General features: G+C 37.6%; 2 protein-coding genes across 2 annotated transcripts; one reads left to right on the forward strand and one right to left on the reverse strand.

Annotated features, from left to right (window-relative positions):
- Positions 1 to 835: 835 nt before the first annotated feature.
- Positions 836 to 6,664, forward strand: dennd10 (DENN domain containing 10). Its single transcript, XM_072437342.1, has 9 exons — positions 836 to 1,101; positions 2,223 to 2,419; positions 2,499 to 2,578; positions 4,151 to 4,299; positions 4,365 to 4,476; positions 4,547 to 4,647; positions 4,734 to 4,841; positions 5,713 to 5,807; positions 6,464 to 6,664. The coding sequence occupies exons 1-9, from the start codon at positions 1,056 to 1,058 to the stop codon at positions 6,629 to 6,631; spliced, it is 1,056 nt and encodes a 351-aa protein (XP_072293443.1). The 5' UTR covers positions 836 to 1,055; the 3' UTR covers positions 6,632 to 6,664.
- Positions 6,665 to 8,376: 1,712 nt separating this feature from the next.
- On the reverse strand, positions 8,377 to 12,678 carry sfxn4 (sideroflexin 4). The gene is made up of 14 exons (XM_072437032.1): positions 12,537 to 12,678; positions 12,373 to 12,438; positions 11,466 to 11,522; positions 11,362 to 11,391; positions 11,199 to 11,253; positions 10,919 to 10,944; positions 10,780 to 10,833; positions 10,642 to 10,704; positions 10,325 to 10,393; positions 10,147 to 10,237; positions 9,538 to 9,653; positions 9,394 to 9,479; positions 8,635 to 8,752; positions 8,377 to 8,559 (listed from the first exon to the last, which is right to left on the reverse strand). The coding sequence occupies exons 1-14, from the start codon at positions 12,573 to 12,575 to the stop codon at positions 8,479 to 8,481; spliced, it is 951 nt and encodes a 316-aa protein (XP_072293133.1). The 5' UTR covers positions 12,576 to 12,678; the 3' UTR covers positions 8,377 to 8,478.
- Positions 12,679 to 12,961: the final 283 nt, after the last annotated feature.

Here is a 12,961-nt window from a genome sequence, read left to right on the forward strand (position 1 = left end):
GTGGCACAAGCAATCCATATTTTAATCATTGAATTTAATAAAAAAGCATTAAAAACAGACGCTTTTATAAATGTACATTGTTTGTTCATGCTGGGAGGTTTAGTTTATTACTAAAACAGATCTATTTAATCCAATATTCTAGTGTAATCTCATCTGATTTGAAGAACTTCTATTTTCTTCCACTGGTCGGTTGCGTGTCTGTCACAACAATAATGTCCAATTCGCCAATTTGTCACACATGTCACATTCATTCATTAAAAAATAAATAAAAAAAATAAAAAAGAGAGAAAAGATATACATGGTAGTATTTATTTTTTCTCACAAATAAATATATACCTTTTGAGCGTACTGGCCTTCAGGGTTGTGATATAAAATGATAATATGAATGTAGTTATTATCTATGAGCTTAGTCCGTCCCGTTTTTTTTCTAACAATTTCAGGTGGTCACCCTAGACGTGTTTATGATAATAAGTCAATAAGTGTGTAGTATCATTTGTATAACAACATTTTTTAGACTTTATGGGGGTGAAAATTAGACTATGGGGGCCACAACTCTTCTGTAAATATTACTCTGTTTAGGCGGGATTCTGTGCAAACCTGGCAACCCACTGGGTGTTCCGCGAAATTGTCTTCACGCTGCATTCTTTTCACTGATCAATGAACCTTTGTTTTCGTACATTAAACTGCAAAACTAATGTAAAGCACCGGTTGTGTGACTGTATTTATTAAATGTAGACTTAATACGTTATTTTGTGTTATTTATTATCACTACTTTTGCGGCAGGGAACGATGCTGTGTGCTGATTGGTCAACCCTTTGCTTTCCCCGCCTTTCCCGGAAGTAGAAATAAAATTGACTCCCTTCTTGGGAAATCTGTTGACAGCAGCTCTTTCAGTTCGCATATTAACTATTTTTTTACACAATCTACAGCCTCATAAAGGTCACGGGGGAAGGCGTGGAGCTTTAGCCGGCCTTAGAGCACCTTTCACCGGCTTTAGTTGTCCCAGAAGAGGCGTGAGTGCATTTTTCCTCTTGTGAGCTCTTCAGATATGGATCATGGCAGCTACTGAACACCAGCTCATGATCAGCGTCGGACTCATTGGTAAGTACATTTTAAATTATTTTAACACGCGTTTTATGTTATAGTATTTTCTATTTTAGCTAGTTATAGGCCTGAGATGTGGGTGAAGAAGGGCCATCACATGACACCAACGTGATCCTGTGGACTACTCAAGAAATTAAATGAATGAGCAAAACACTGTAATGAAGAAGTAGAACTCTAAGATGGATTTACACTTTGCTATTATGCTTGTTGTGTTGTTGAGTTACATATTAATCACATGCTTATGAATGATTATCAAGTTTAAACCTGTTGTCCTCACAGCACCTGTAAAGTAGGCTATTTAATATTGTATTATTTACTTGTTAGGTACAGTACTTGTTAATAATCATTAGTAAGAAATCACAAAACGTTATATCAATGGAATTATTGTTATTATGTATTCATGTGGGATAGATGGGAGTTGAGTGATATATATTTTGTGCAGAAAGGTTTATGCAATTTTAGTGTTTATATCAACAACACTAAGGTTTTATTGATCCTCGTGGGTACATTTGTCCTCTGCATCGCCCTGTCACAATAAAGATATATCAAGTTATTATTATTATAAATCATAGATGGAACAATATATTTTTGTGGTTAAATATACATTTTTTGTACACGTTCTTTTGCTCTTTCTTGTAATAAGTTAAGATTTGAGTTGTAGAGGGTTGAATAAATAACTTCTATGGTTAATTACCGCTTTACTCTACCATTTTAATCTTTGCAGCTCATGCCTTTTAAAGATATTGTCTATTTAAAAAGGGTTTACTGTGGTTTTCCTGCTTTATTTTTAGTGTTTCAGGGGCATAAAGTAGTTTCAACGTTATAATTTCTTGTGGTATTTTCTGTAACAATATAATATGCCTCAAAATGTATTATTGTGACAGCTTTATCCTTGCATTTGACCCATTCTTCAGCGCCGCAGTGTACCGTATGTCATTCTTGAATCAGTTAAGCCGTTTGTACCTTCAGTCTTCTCAAATGTCAGTGCTCCTGGAAGTATTACAATGCATCAAACAGGATCCATGTCATGTAGGGTGTATTTGGTTGTGTGCAGACCTCAACCTCGCAGTCAAATGTCCTTTACCTGTAAGTCATTTGTCCTCTTGCTGTCCCGTCAGAGAAAGATGTGAACGGAGACACGCTGTGGGTTTGGTGTTACCCGTCCGTGGACTCGGGGCTGAGGCACGTGCTGCTGTCCAAATGCTGCCTGTCGCAAAACACCAAGGACTTCCACACGTTTGTCTTTGGCCAGTTCAAACGCACCTGGTACTACATCAGCACCGTGGAGGTACAGGAGCCCACTGCGCTCAAAAAGGTAAACATTTGAGGCATTTTTTAAGGATCAAAACGGTTTTGAAATGATAGTGTTTTGGCTGATTGTTTTTCTCTTTAAGGTCACTCATTTTTCCATCGCAGTTACAGCAAAAGATTTTAATCCAGAAAAGTATGCAGCTCTCAGTAGGATACTTTGCAGGTAATGTTGTTTTCTTTTCCTCCATATGTATTTAACCCAAACACCCTTCTTCTACTAAAAGTAAATAGTTTAAATGTGTTAAGATGTTAAAGTACAATAATAAAACATATATAGATATAGAATCAATTAACATGCAGTTCCCTCGGTATATTTTAAGCTAGTTTGGAACTCTTTTTAGGAACCCCTGGAGATTGTTTTATTGTGTTTCATGATACGTGGTTTTGTCCTAGTTCCACTGAGGTTAGGAATGGATTGAATTAGGCTTTGTTTACACTCGCACACACTCCCATTTTAGGATCAAACTGAGGCAAGAGTGAACAAAGCCCTACTCTGCGGTTACATGCCAAAATCAGAAAAGTATTAGTGAGTGTAGTGTAATAGGAACTATAAAAACAAATAAAAAAAAGGCCAACCATTGTCAAATGAAACACCAGCAGGAGAGGATATTATACAGTCCTTTATATGGCTGTGCAAACTCTGTGTTTTAATCTACATCCAATCATCTGCCAGTAAAAGTATGTGGTTTGGAGCAGAGTTCAGGCGTTGGAGTTCAAATGTGGCTAGTTTTGTTTTTTTGGTTTAAAAGTCTGTCTCGATGACAACAAACATACAAAGTCATTTTAATTTGTTTTTAATAAGAAAACAGGACATGTATTGATTCTTTTGTATTGTCTTTTTTGCTGTTCTGTCAACTCCTCAGATACAGTATTATACGTATTCAGTACCGTATTTTCTGCACTATAAGGCACACTTACAAAGCCTTTAATTTTCTCAAAAACCAACAGTGCGCCTTATAATCCAGTGCACCTTATATATGGATTAATTCCGGTTGTGCTTTACTGACCTCGAAGCGATTTTGTGTGGTACACGTTTTAGAGTAGAGTGTTGAATAAATAACTTCTGTGGTTGATTACCGTTTTATTCTACCATTTAAAGTTTTGCAGCTCATGCAGGCTTTCAGATAGATCCGTCTTCCCGTATTTTGGACGGGGTATTTTAAAATGTGGACGGGCATTTTCGAGTGCAGGGACGGACATTTTATTAATAAATCTTAGAAAAAAGGGAATCATTATCATTAAATTAGGACGGGAAGCATTTGACAATAGTCCGCCATTACAGTTTACTGTTTACAAGTGAAAATGTGTATGCTGCGCGCTGATTGGTCGACGATCCGTGGTCCGGAGAATGCCGAAGCTACTAGTTTTTTCGCCTAGTCGGCCCCCGTACCCCCGGACAAAATTATTTGGATCTAAAAGCCTGAGCTCATGCCTTTTAACGATATTGTCCATTTATAAAGGCTTTACTGTGGTTTTCCTGCTTTAGTTTTAGTGTTTCAGTGGCATAAAGTAGTTTCAATGTTATCATTTCTTGTGGTATTTTCTGTAGCAATGTATTGTGCTTCAAAATGTATTATTGTTTTATTTCACTTAATGCGCCTTATAGTCCGGTGCGCCTTTTTATATATGAAAAATGATCGAAATAGACCATTGACAGTGCGCCTTTATAGTGCGGAAAATACGGCATTTGTGGCTGGAGCAACTGACCGTTTCTGATCCCTCACTTCACTCTCAGGACATACGGTAAATACGGCAGTCCGGTGAAAATGCTGGAGGCGTACATCACCGTCTTCACTAAAGGCGTCTGCCAGAGCGACGAGAACGGCTCCTTTCTAATCAAAGACTACGACGCGAGGAAGGCGTATTTAGCCGGTTCCATTAAAGGTGCGACATTTTTCACCGACGATAGAATAACGCCGAATAGTAGAATAATACACCCTCCGTTTCAGATGTGGTGGCGCAGTTCGGCATGGAGATGATCATCCTGTACACTGCGCTCATGCTGAAAAAGAGAATAGTTGTGCATCATCCGCGAATCGAAGCGCTGTTAGAGTTTACCAGGTATGAACAGACGCGCAGTAGTTACAATAATTGTTATACAGCTTCTAATCGCCTTTTCTGATGCTCCTAGAGTCCTTCCGGCTTTGACGTGGCACAGGAAAGACTGGTCCATTTTACATCCGTACGTGCATCTGACGGACACAGAACTAGAAGATTTAAAGAAATGTTCAGGTAAGCGTTTGTTTGCAGCGATCGCGCACCTTTACACGTTTGTTATTCATGTCTGATGGTCTGAATGAGACGTACTTCTGATGCAGGGTACGTGGCAGGCTTCGTGGACCCGGAGGTGGGCAACAGAGCCGACCTTTTCGACGTCTTCGTGAACCTGCCGGACGGCGTCATCGCGATGTCGCCGACGGCAAAAGGTGCGTCTCCGGCGAATTTTAGTGTATTATTTATTGAGAGAAGAAAAAGGATTATTATTATGATTATTCACGATTACTGACACCAAAACTAAACGGTGGAATGATGTATTAATTGCATAATAAGTCACAATTCCTCTAGTCTTTATGAAATCTGAAATTCTGAATGATAAAGTAAAGTTTTGGTAAATTAACATAAACAGCCAGATATAAATGTGTTTTATGTTCTTTTTTTAGAGTATAGATTGAACTGAAATAACTCATTTTTGCTTTTAAAATGGACACGATTATTATTTTTTAGTTAACGATTTATACCGTATTTTCTGGACTATAAGTCGCACCAGAGTATAAGTCGCACCAGCCAAAAAATGCATAATAGAGAAGAAAAAAACATATATAAGTTGCACTGGAGTATGAAATGCAGTTGCAAGTGTGAAAATAACAAAAATCACATATTAGTCGCTCCGGCATATAAGTATACAAGTAAAAATATAAGTATAAGTCGCACCCCGGCCAAAACTATGAAAAAAGGTGCGACTTATAGTCTGGAAAATACGGTATTGGCAACTGAATCATTACGATTGTCGATCTCTCGTCTCTGCTAAATATGTATAAAAAGATTTGTCTGATACAAAATTGGGTTGTTTAAAGTTTTGCTACTAATTGACAAAACCTGGACTAGATCAGGACTAAACCAAGTCTACGGGAGGTAAATTTAGGTCCAAATAACCACACCATTTACTGCTTTAGAAAACCACACGGAAATACTAAAGAAACCGTTATTTTGTGATTATTTTTTGTGAAGACGTTTGAATTGTTTGGCATCATAACTGCACGACTGTCTTATTGTTCATGAACGATTGTGTCACGGCAGAGTCTATGTCTATGGGAAAGTTGCACAAAGAGATCGGCCTCCTCATTCTCCAGTCGGCAGAGGACGCGGAGAAGTCGGACCACCAGGTCATAAAGGTCAGCGCTCACCTCTGATCACACATAAGAAAGTCCCCCCCACGTCGCACATTTCTCACTCTCGTACGATAAAACCCCAAACACCGCCCAGATTATAAATCGCACCAGCAAAAAAAATGCATAATAGAGAAGAAAAAAACATATATAAGTCGTACTGGAGTATAAGTCTCATTTTTGGGGGAAATTTATTTGATAAAATCCAAGACCAAGACGTTTATTGAAATGCAATTTAAAATAATAACAGATGAGAGAACATGGTGAATAGCACCTTCAGCTACATGAGGCACAGACAGAACTGTGGTAAGTGTCTGGTATGTTAACGTAACATATGAACAGTTATTCAGATAACTATAGCATAAAGAACATGCTAACAAGTTTACCAAAGCATCAGTTTTACCCCAAATCACTAAATCCATTGAATTCTTCTTCGTCTGTGTCACTTCTAAACAACTCCACAAACTCCAGAGGTAGAGAAAGTGCAGATTCTTCTTCTTCTGCGTCGCTTAGAGCCTAGAGCGCCCTCTTGTGAAAATAACGAATAATATCACATATAAGTCGCTCTGGAGTATAAGTCCAGTCAAAACGACATGACAATGACAAAAGGTGCGATTTATAGTCCGGAAAATACAATAATCCTGTCTGTGTTTTCCCCGCAGGACATTTCTGTGAAGACTAAAGAGCTCGTTACAAACCTGATGTCTCTGGCCGACCAGTGCGAAGACTCCAAACTCACTTTAGAGAGTTTAAAACAGCATCACTTTCCTCCAGCCACAGAAAACTTCCTCTTTCACCTGGCGGCGGCCGAACAGCTTCTGCGGCTATGAAGCGCTCCTGTTTGACAATGACCGAGACCTTTCTATTGCTTTTCTGCCTTTTTATCGCGACAGACAAAAAACATTTATATATATATATATATATATATATATATATATATTTGCAACGAGCGTTTGTACTAATAAGATAGTGTTTTTATGGATATTGTTTGTTGAGGAGTTATACATTACAGATTTGAGAGGTGATAAAAGCAGTATTTGAATGTAGCTGCTGCAGAGATGGTTTAGTCCGCCTTGTCACGTTCATGCCCACGTCAAAGTGAAATCTTGCCATATTTTTCATCTTTGAACACGTCGTTACGGTAACTACTGTTAACTAGGAAGAGGATTTACACTTTTGGTGAATTCTGAATGTTTCTCGGGGGCCAAAAACGTGTCATTTTCCACTGTGAAGTTATTATTTTGCCACAAAGTTTGTATTTGACTCATGACACGTCGTTTCAAGGACAATAATTTGGACTTTTATGTGATTTTATTTCCCCTAAATATTGACTTTATCATTACAATTCAAATGGATAAACTGCATCTGGTGAAAAACCCTTTCTATTCCACATGGATTAATACAGTTTATTTATATTCCCAGATGATAAATGCCTCTGTGCTCCAGGTGCAGTACAAAAACATTGAAATGCTGAAGTAGATAAATGTATTTTCATAAATTCATTTGATAATTCTAATAATAAATATCTACTAAATAACTGCATTAAAATACTTTTGTTCCTCCAAGTCTGGATTCTTGAGTCTCAGGGTTTACCAGGATTTTAAACTTGTTAATATATAAAACATGCTGGTGTTGGGAAGTGACTAAATACATGTACCACAAATACTCTAGATTAGTATTCTGAATATGTAATTAATTCTTTAGTGTTACTCTTTCGTTACTTTTCTAACATCAAAAGAATACATTTCAGTATTTGATCACAATTTAGACTTCAAATTGCACTGTATAAGTAAGAAAAATAGAAAACTAACAAACTGTGACACAAACAAAGCTGTTTTAACCCCGTGCTACTACTAATTATTATACATTTTTATTATTATTACAATGGATTTTTGGCCCGCGGACTTGACTGGACAGGACAGATGAGAACGAAATGAGGGATGAGAGAGAAGGGAGGACATGTAGCAAATAGTCTGAGTTGGAGATCGAACTCACGACACTCAGCACATGGAGCCCGGCATACGTGCTGCGCCCTAACCACTCCACCACCGGGCAGCACTTAACCCCGTGTCGTTCTTCACATTAAATATAAGGCAACTTAAAGAATACAATCTTTGACAGGAGCGTGTGTCGGAAAACGTTACAAAACACATATATTTACATGTAATCCAGCCTAATTATCCCATTGGCTCATTCTCAAATCCAGTCCAAACGTAATAATGTCGATCCAAACGTAATAATGTCGGTCCAAACGTAACAATGTCGATCCAAACGTAATAATGTCGGTCCAAACGTAACAATGTCGATCCAAACGTAATAATGTCGGTCCAAACGTAACAATGTCGATCCAAACGTAATAATGTCGGTCCAGCCCTGAATTGTAGAGTTTGTGTCATCATTTCTTAGTGATTTCCTTTTCCCTTTTGCCAGAAGAATGTCCCAAAAGTACTTTAGAGGCCCAAATGTCTTCAGTATTCTGTTAAATAAGCATTAAAATGAACAAGTGTATGTGGAGTGCAATGATTAGCGCTTGTAAGTTTACACATTTGACCACATCCTGTTTGTTGGTCTGCTTTATTTACATTTCATAAGTCACGTTTGACTTTATACATTTAAATAAAAGGTTTTGATGATGACACAATGGGACCTACACTGAGGAAAAGGCCCCATCTTCCCTCTACAGCCCTCGGTGGTAATACAAGTGTCCGTCCAGCGCCGCCGCCGCCCGCAGCTCCTCCTCCAACACCTCCTGCTTTACCTGCCAGTCGGAGATAAAAGGTCGTTTTTAAAAGGTCGTCACAATGGATATCGAGGAGGTCAAAGGTCACGGTACCGTTCCCAGCTGTGGAAATAGACTGAGAGACGCCGGGATCGCGAGTCCGACCAGGAAGACCAGACTGAAGGGGCGGAGCGGCGCCAGCAGCAGCCGGCGACTCCGGAAAAAACTACTTCTACAAACAAAAAGACGCAATGGACTGTGAGGTTATACGTGTTTTTGTTTTTAAGTATTCACGTATTGTTAGGCAGCATTTTTTAAAATAACACACAAAAGGAAAATATCACAAAAATGATGGCAAAGACATGATCATTTTAGGTTCATTTCTACTTCTCAATCCACTGCATATTACCGGTCACTTTTACACAAAAAAACAAACCTCTACATCTTTAGACTTTCTAATTAATTATACACTCGTTAACTATACGCTCGTTAACAATCCAATCCAACTTTATTTGTGTGGCACATTTTTACCAACAAAGTCTTCAAAGTGCGGCACGGAGTACAAAACAAGCACAAGCAAAATATGAACAAAACAATTAACAAAAACGTTTTAAAAATAAATAATAAAATAAATTCAAAAGAAAATAAATAAAATAAATACTGGGTACATTTATAGCGCGGCGTAGTCACATGCCACTCTCTCTTTGTGCTAAAATGATCAAATAAAGCAAACAATAACATTGTCACCAAATGGTACTAAATATGACTATTGTACATGAACGACACATTTACTGCCTGCCACTTCAATACTGTGCACTGTAATCTCTCTTCTTCGTTAGAGAAACATTCGATTGCACGATGTTGGCGACTTACCTTTGCAGAAGTGACACTATGAGACTCGGACCTGCAGCGGTCGTGCCGATCAGCGCCGCTCTGGACAAAGCGGTTTCCCGTACAGCCTGACGCAAACGAGTATTACTAAAGCCGTCGTACACGTGAAAGAAGCATACTTTTTACCTTCTCTCCCGCGGCTTTGGAGCGTCCCACTGCGTTTCCCTCAGAGTCGAACACTGTGATCCCGTCTTCAGCTTCTTCACTTCGGACGGTTATTAAACTAAAGAAAGCCAAGAATGCTACGAGACAAAACGGTATCAATGACTCAAATATGAAGTGGTATTTGTATTGCACACTGGTAGAAAGAAAGAGTACTGGAATAATGCAAAAGTACAGTTAAGAATATACCAGAAATGACTAATAACTACCGGTACTGCAGTCAAATATGTATGCAACTAATAGTACAAAGTAGGGCTGTGCTGAAATCTGAAAATATCAAATCAAATCAAATTTAGTCAAAATATTTTCGTCACGTTACATTTGTGTTCTAAACAAGTCACTGACTAATCGCCAGACTAATCGGTTGGCAAAATTATTGTCAGTTGCAGCAAATGATATTACAAATACCTTTTAATGCAATTATAGTCACATTTCAGACGCCGTAATGAACTGCAATTACATCGCCAGAATCATATACTCACTTACATGACTAGAAAAAGTACAATTACCCCATAAATCTTTCCAATAGCAGTTTGTTACTTTCCATCCATGGTATTGGAGGAGAGGATTTACCTGCGAGCGGGATGGGTAACACGGTCCGACAGAAATGAAGCACCGACGCGTCCCTCACTCGAAGACGGTTGATGATAATTTGAGGAAAAGCCTTTGAAGAGAGCGGATATTGTCATTTAATCCACACGACTTTTCTTTTGCCTTTTAGTCGCGAAAATAACGTGTAAAATGTACCAACCCCGGCGCACGTGGCGTAAGAAACTGTCCCGACGTTCAAAAACATCTGCTTTAGAGAGAGTTTATTTTGCTGGGAATGAAAAATAAAGCACATATTATTATAGTTTTGAATAGTTATTGAAAGCATGTTGTATTCTGTCTATTCGTGGGTTTCAGTTTCCTGTTGTAAGCAACATTTTGAGCATTTTTTTCCCCATTCAATATATATTTTAACATTTAATCATTACTTTCTATGGCAACATTTAACATTTTGTATCATTCTGAAACCCACATATATTAAATGTATGATTACGTATGAACTGGGACGGCTGTGTTTACCTTTTCTGATGAAATGTTTCTGTTTGCATAGTTAAACCCGGTAAAGTAGCTCTGCAGCAAAAACTGTAGGGAAAAAAAACATACAACTTTAATGTTTAATGTTTTAAAAAAAAGTAGAAGATATTATTTGTTTTGTACCTGGGAGAGAAGGGCAGATTTGACAGATTTATGAGGCAGAAACGCAGCATAAATCTGTGAAAATGTGTCCGTTAATGTCTTCAAAAATAACAATTAAATGTCAATAAAATGTCAATAAAGGAGGAGGATGAACACGCACAATAGGAGCTGATATCGGAAACAGGGCTGCAAGAAACATGAGCGAAATTAGGTACTATGATTTGCAGTGAATGTAAATTACCGTATTTTCCGGACTATAAGTGGCACTGGAGTAAGTCGCACCAGCCAAAAAATGCATAATAGAGAAGAAAAAAACATATATAAGTCGCACTGGAGTATAAGTAGAAGTATAAATATAAGTCGTACTCCGGCCAAAACTATGAAAAAAGTTGCAACTTATAGTCCGGAAAATACGGGGTTTACGTGTTAAAAGTACAAACCTGGAGGACGGAAAATGAATGGAAGAACTTGGCCGGTGTCTGCGTGCACGGAAGACTGCAAACACAAAATTACATCGACGTTAAAACCACTTTTTATAGACATTTTAGTGCTTTAAATGCGCTGCGCTGAGGCGTCACGCAGGTTTTTACTTCCACGACTTACGAGGGCGAGTGTGGCCGCTGTAGTCGTCTCCTGTAGATCAGAACAAATCAAGTAAATGCATATTTTGAATAACAGTATCCATTTTTCTCCATCAAAAATCTTACTTTTTCACTTGTTTTCTCTCCACTTCCGAGAGCGGTGTGGGCTTTGTGGATTTCAGCCTGCCGATACATCAAATATGTCAGCAGCAGTAATGAAGAAGAAATTGAGTACTTTAATTCAGTTGCCATCTTTTCTGTACATATTATGTGAATGTTTAGTTCTACAGTCTGACATTACACTGGTTTATGTTGTGTTTTTCCTGGTGTTTTTTTGCAAAAAAGGAAGAGAAAAGAAAAACATGCATTCTTACACATTTTTAATACCAAGGAAAAGGTTTGATACTCAATAGTGATTATAAAAACACAAAATAATCATACTTTCTTTCAAATTAACACATGCTCTGATTCAAGTTCTAATATTAGATGTATAACTAAGACTATAACTACTCAAGAAAGGTCAAATTTTGTCCTATTTATGTGATTTTTGTCCAGTGCCAATGTGTGTTCAAACGAGTATCTAGTTCTGATACTAGTTTTAGTATTGATTAATATCTGGGCTCCTTTTTTCATAAACAACCCTACGAGGGATGTCAAGATTATTCAGTTATTCGCTAATTGTGATTATTTAGGTCACAACATAATCGTAAGAAGAAAAAAATATAAATTCTGACATTTTGTAAGAAAAATACAAAATACTTTTTAATCTGGCTGTTTTTTGTCATATTTACTTTATTCTGACATTCAATTTCATAAAGTTCATCACAAACTTGAAAAATTCACACTGTCTCTGTAATAATCTTTAATAAATCGTGATGTTTTTTCTCACATTAATCATAACACTAAAATTTGACATTGTGAGTGTGACATCCCTAAACCCTACTATGAGTGTGCTCGCCTCTCCACAGATCTGACCTGCAACAAACCAATAAACAAATGTAAATAAACACAGACAGTAAGCGGCGTCACTTACATCTGAAGAAATGAGTAAAGTTGGATCCAGAAGGTCAAACCAGATCTTTAGACGTCCAAGAAAAGACTGAAAACATAAACACAAATCAAATCAAACTAAAAACAGCTCAATAAATGAATGAATGATCTCAATCTCACAATCTACAGAGTTTTATGTAAATTTACCTGTCCTTGGCTTTTCCAGTGCAACAGATTAGCATCCATTACAGAGACTAAAACATAAACTTCACATAAATACAATATAAAAACTGTCCGTGCCGGTTATAGGCTACAAACGTGCACTGTTTTCATCATGAGGTCAAATCATAGCGCGTCTATTTCCGCCTTCAGTCACGTGGTCAGCGCGTGTTGCGTTCAGGAGCGAGAGGAAATTCCAAAGGTCACGTTTTCAAGGGAACTGAGGTCGCCATATACTTTAGTCAAGACTGTATGTCGTTTAGTAACAATAAATATTAATTTTAATTCATTCTCATCCATATGCTGCACTGTTCACACATAAAAACACTTATTGTAGCCTTATAGCTTTGTATTTGACTGTTTTTAGGCTTTATTTGTATTCTAATATTAATAATAGAAAATGCTTAGATGTC

The sequence above is a fragment of the Eucyclogobius newberryi genome, unplaced genomic scaffold (genome assembly GCF_026437365.1).
Source record: "Eucyclogobius newberryi isolate DKJ021-1_F unplaced genomic scaffold, fEucNew1.0.hap1 SCAF_8, whole genome shotgun sequence".
In the NCBI taxonomy this organism is placed as follows: Eukaryota; Metazoa; Chordata; class Actinopteri; order Gobiiformes; family Gobiidae; genus Eucyclogobius; species Eucyclogobius newberryi.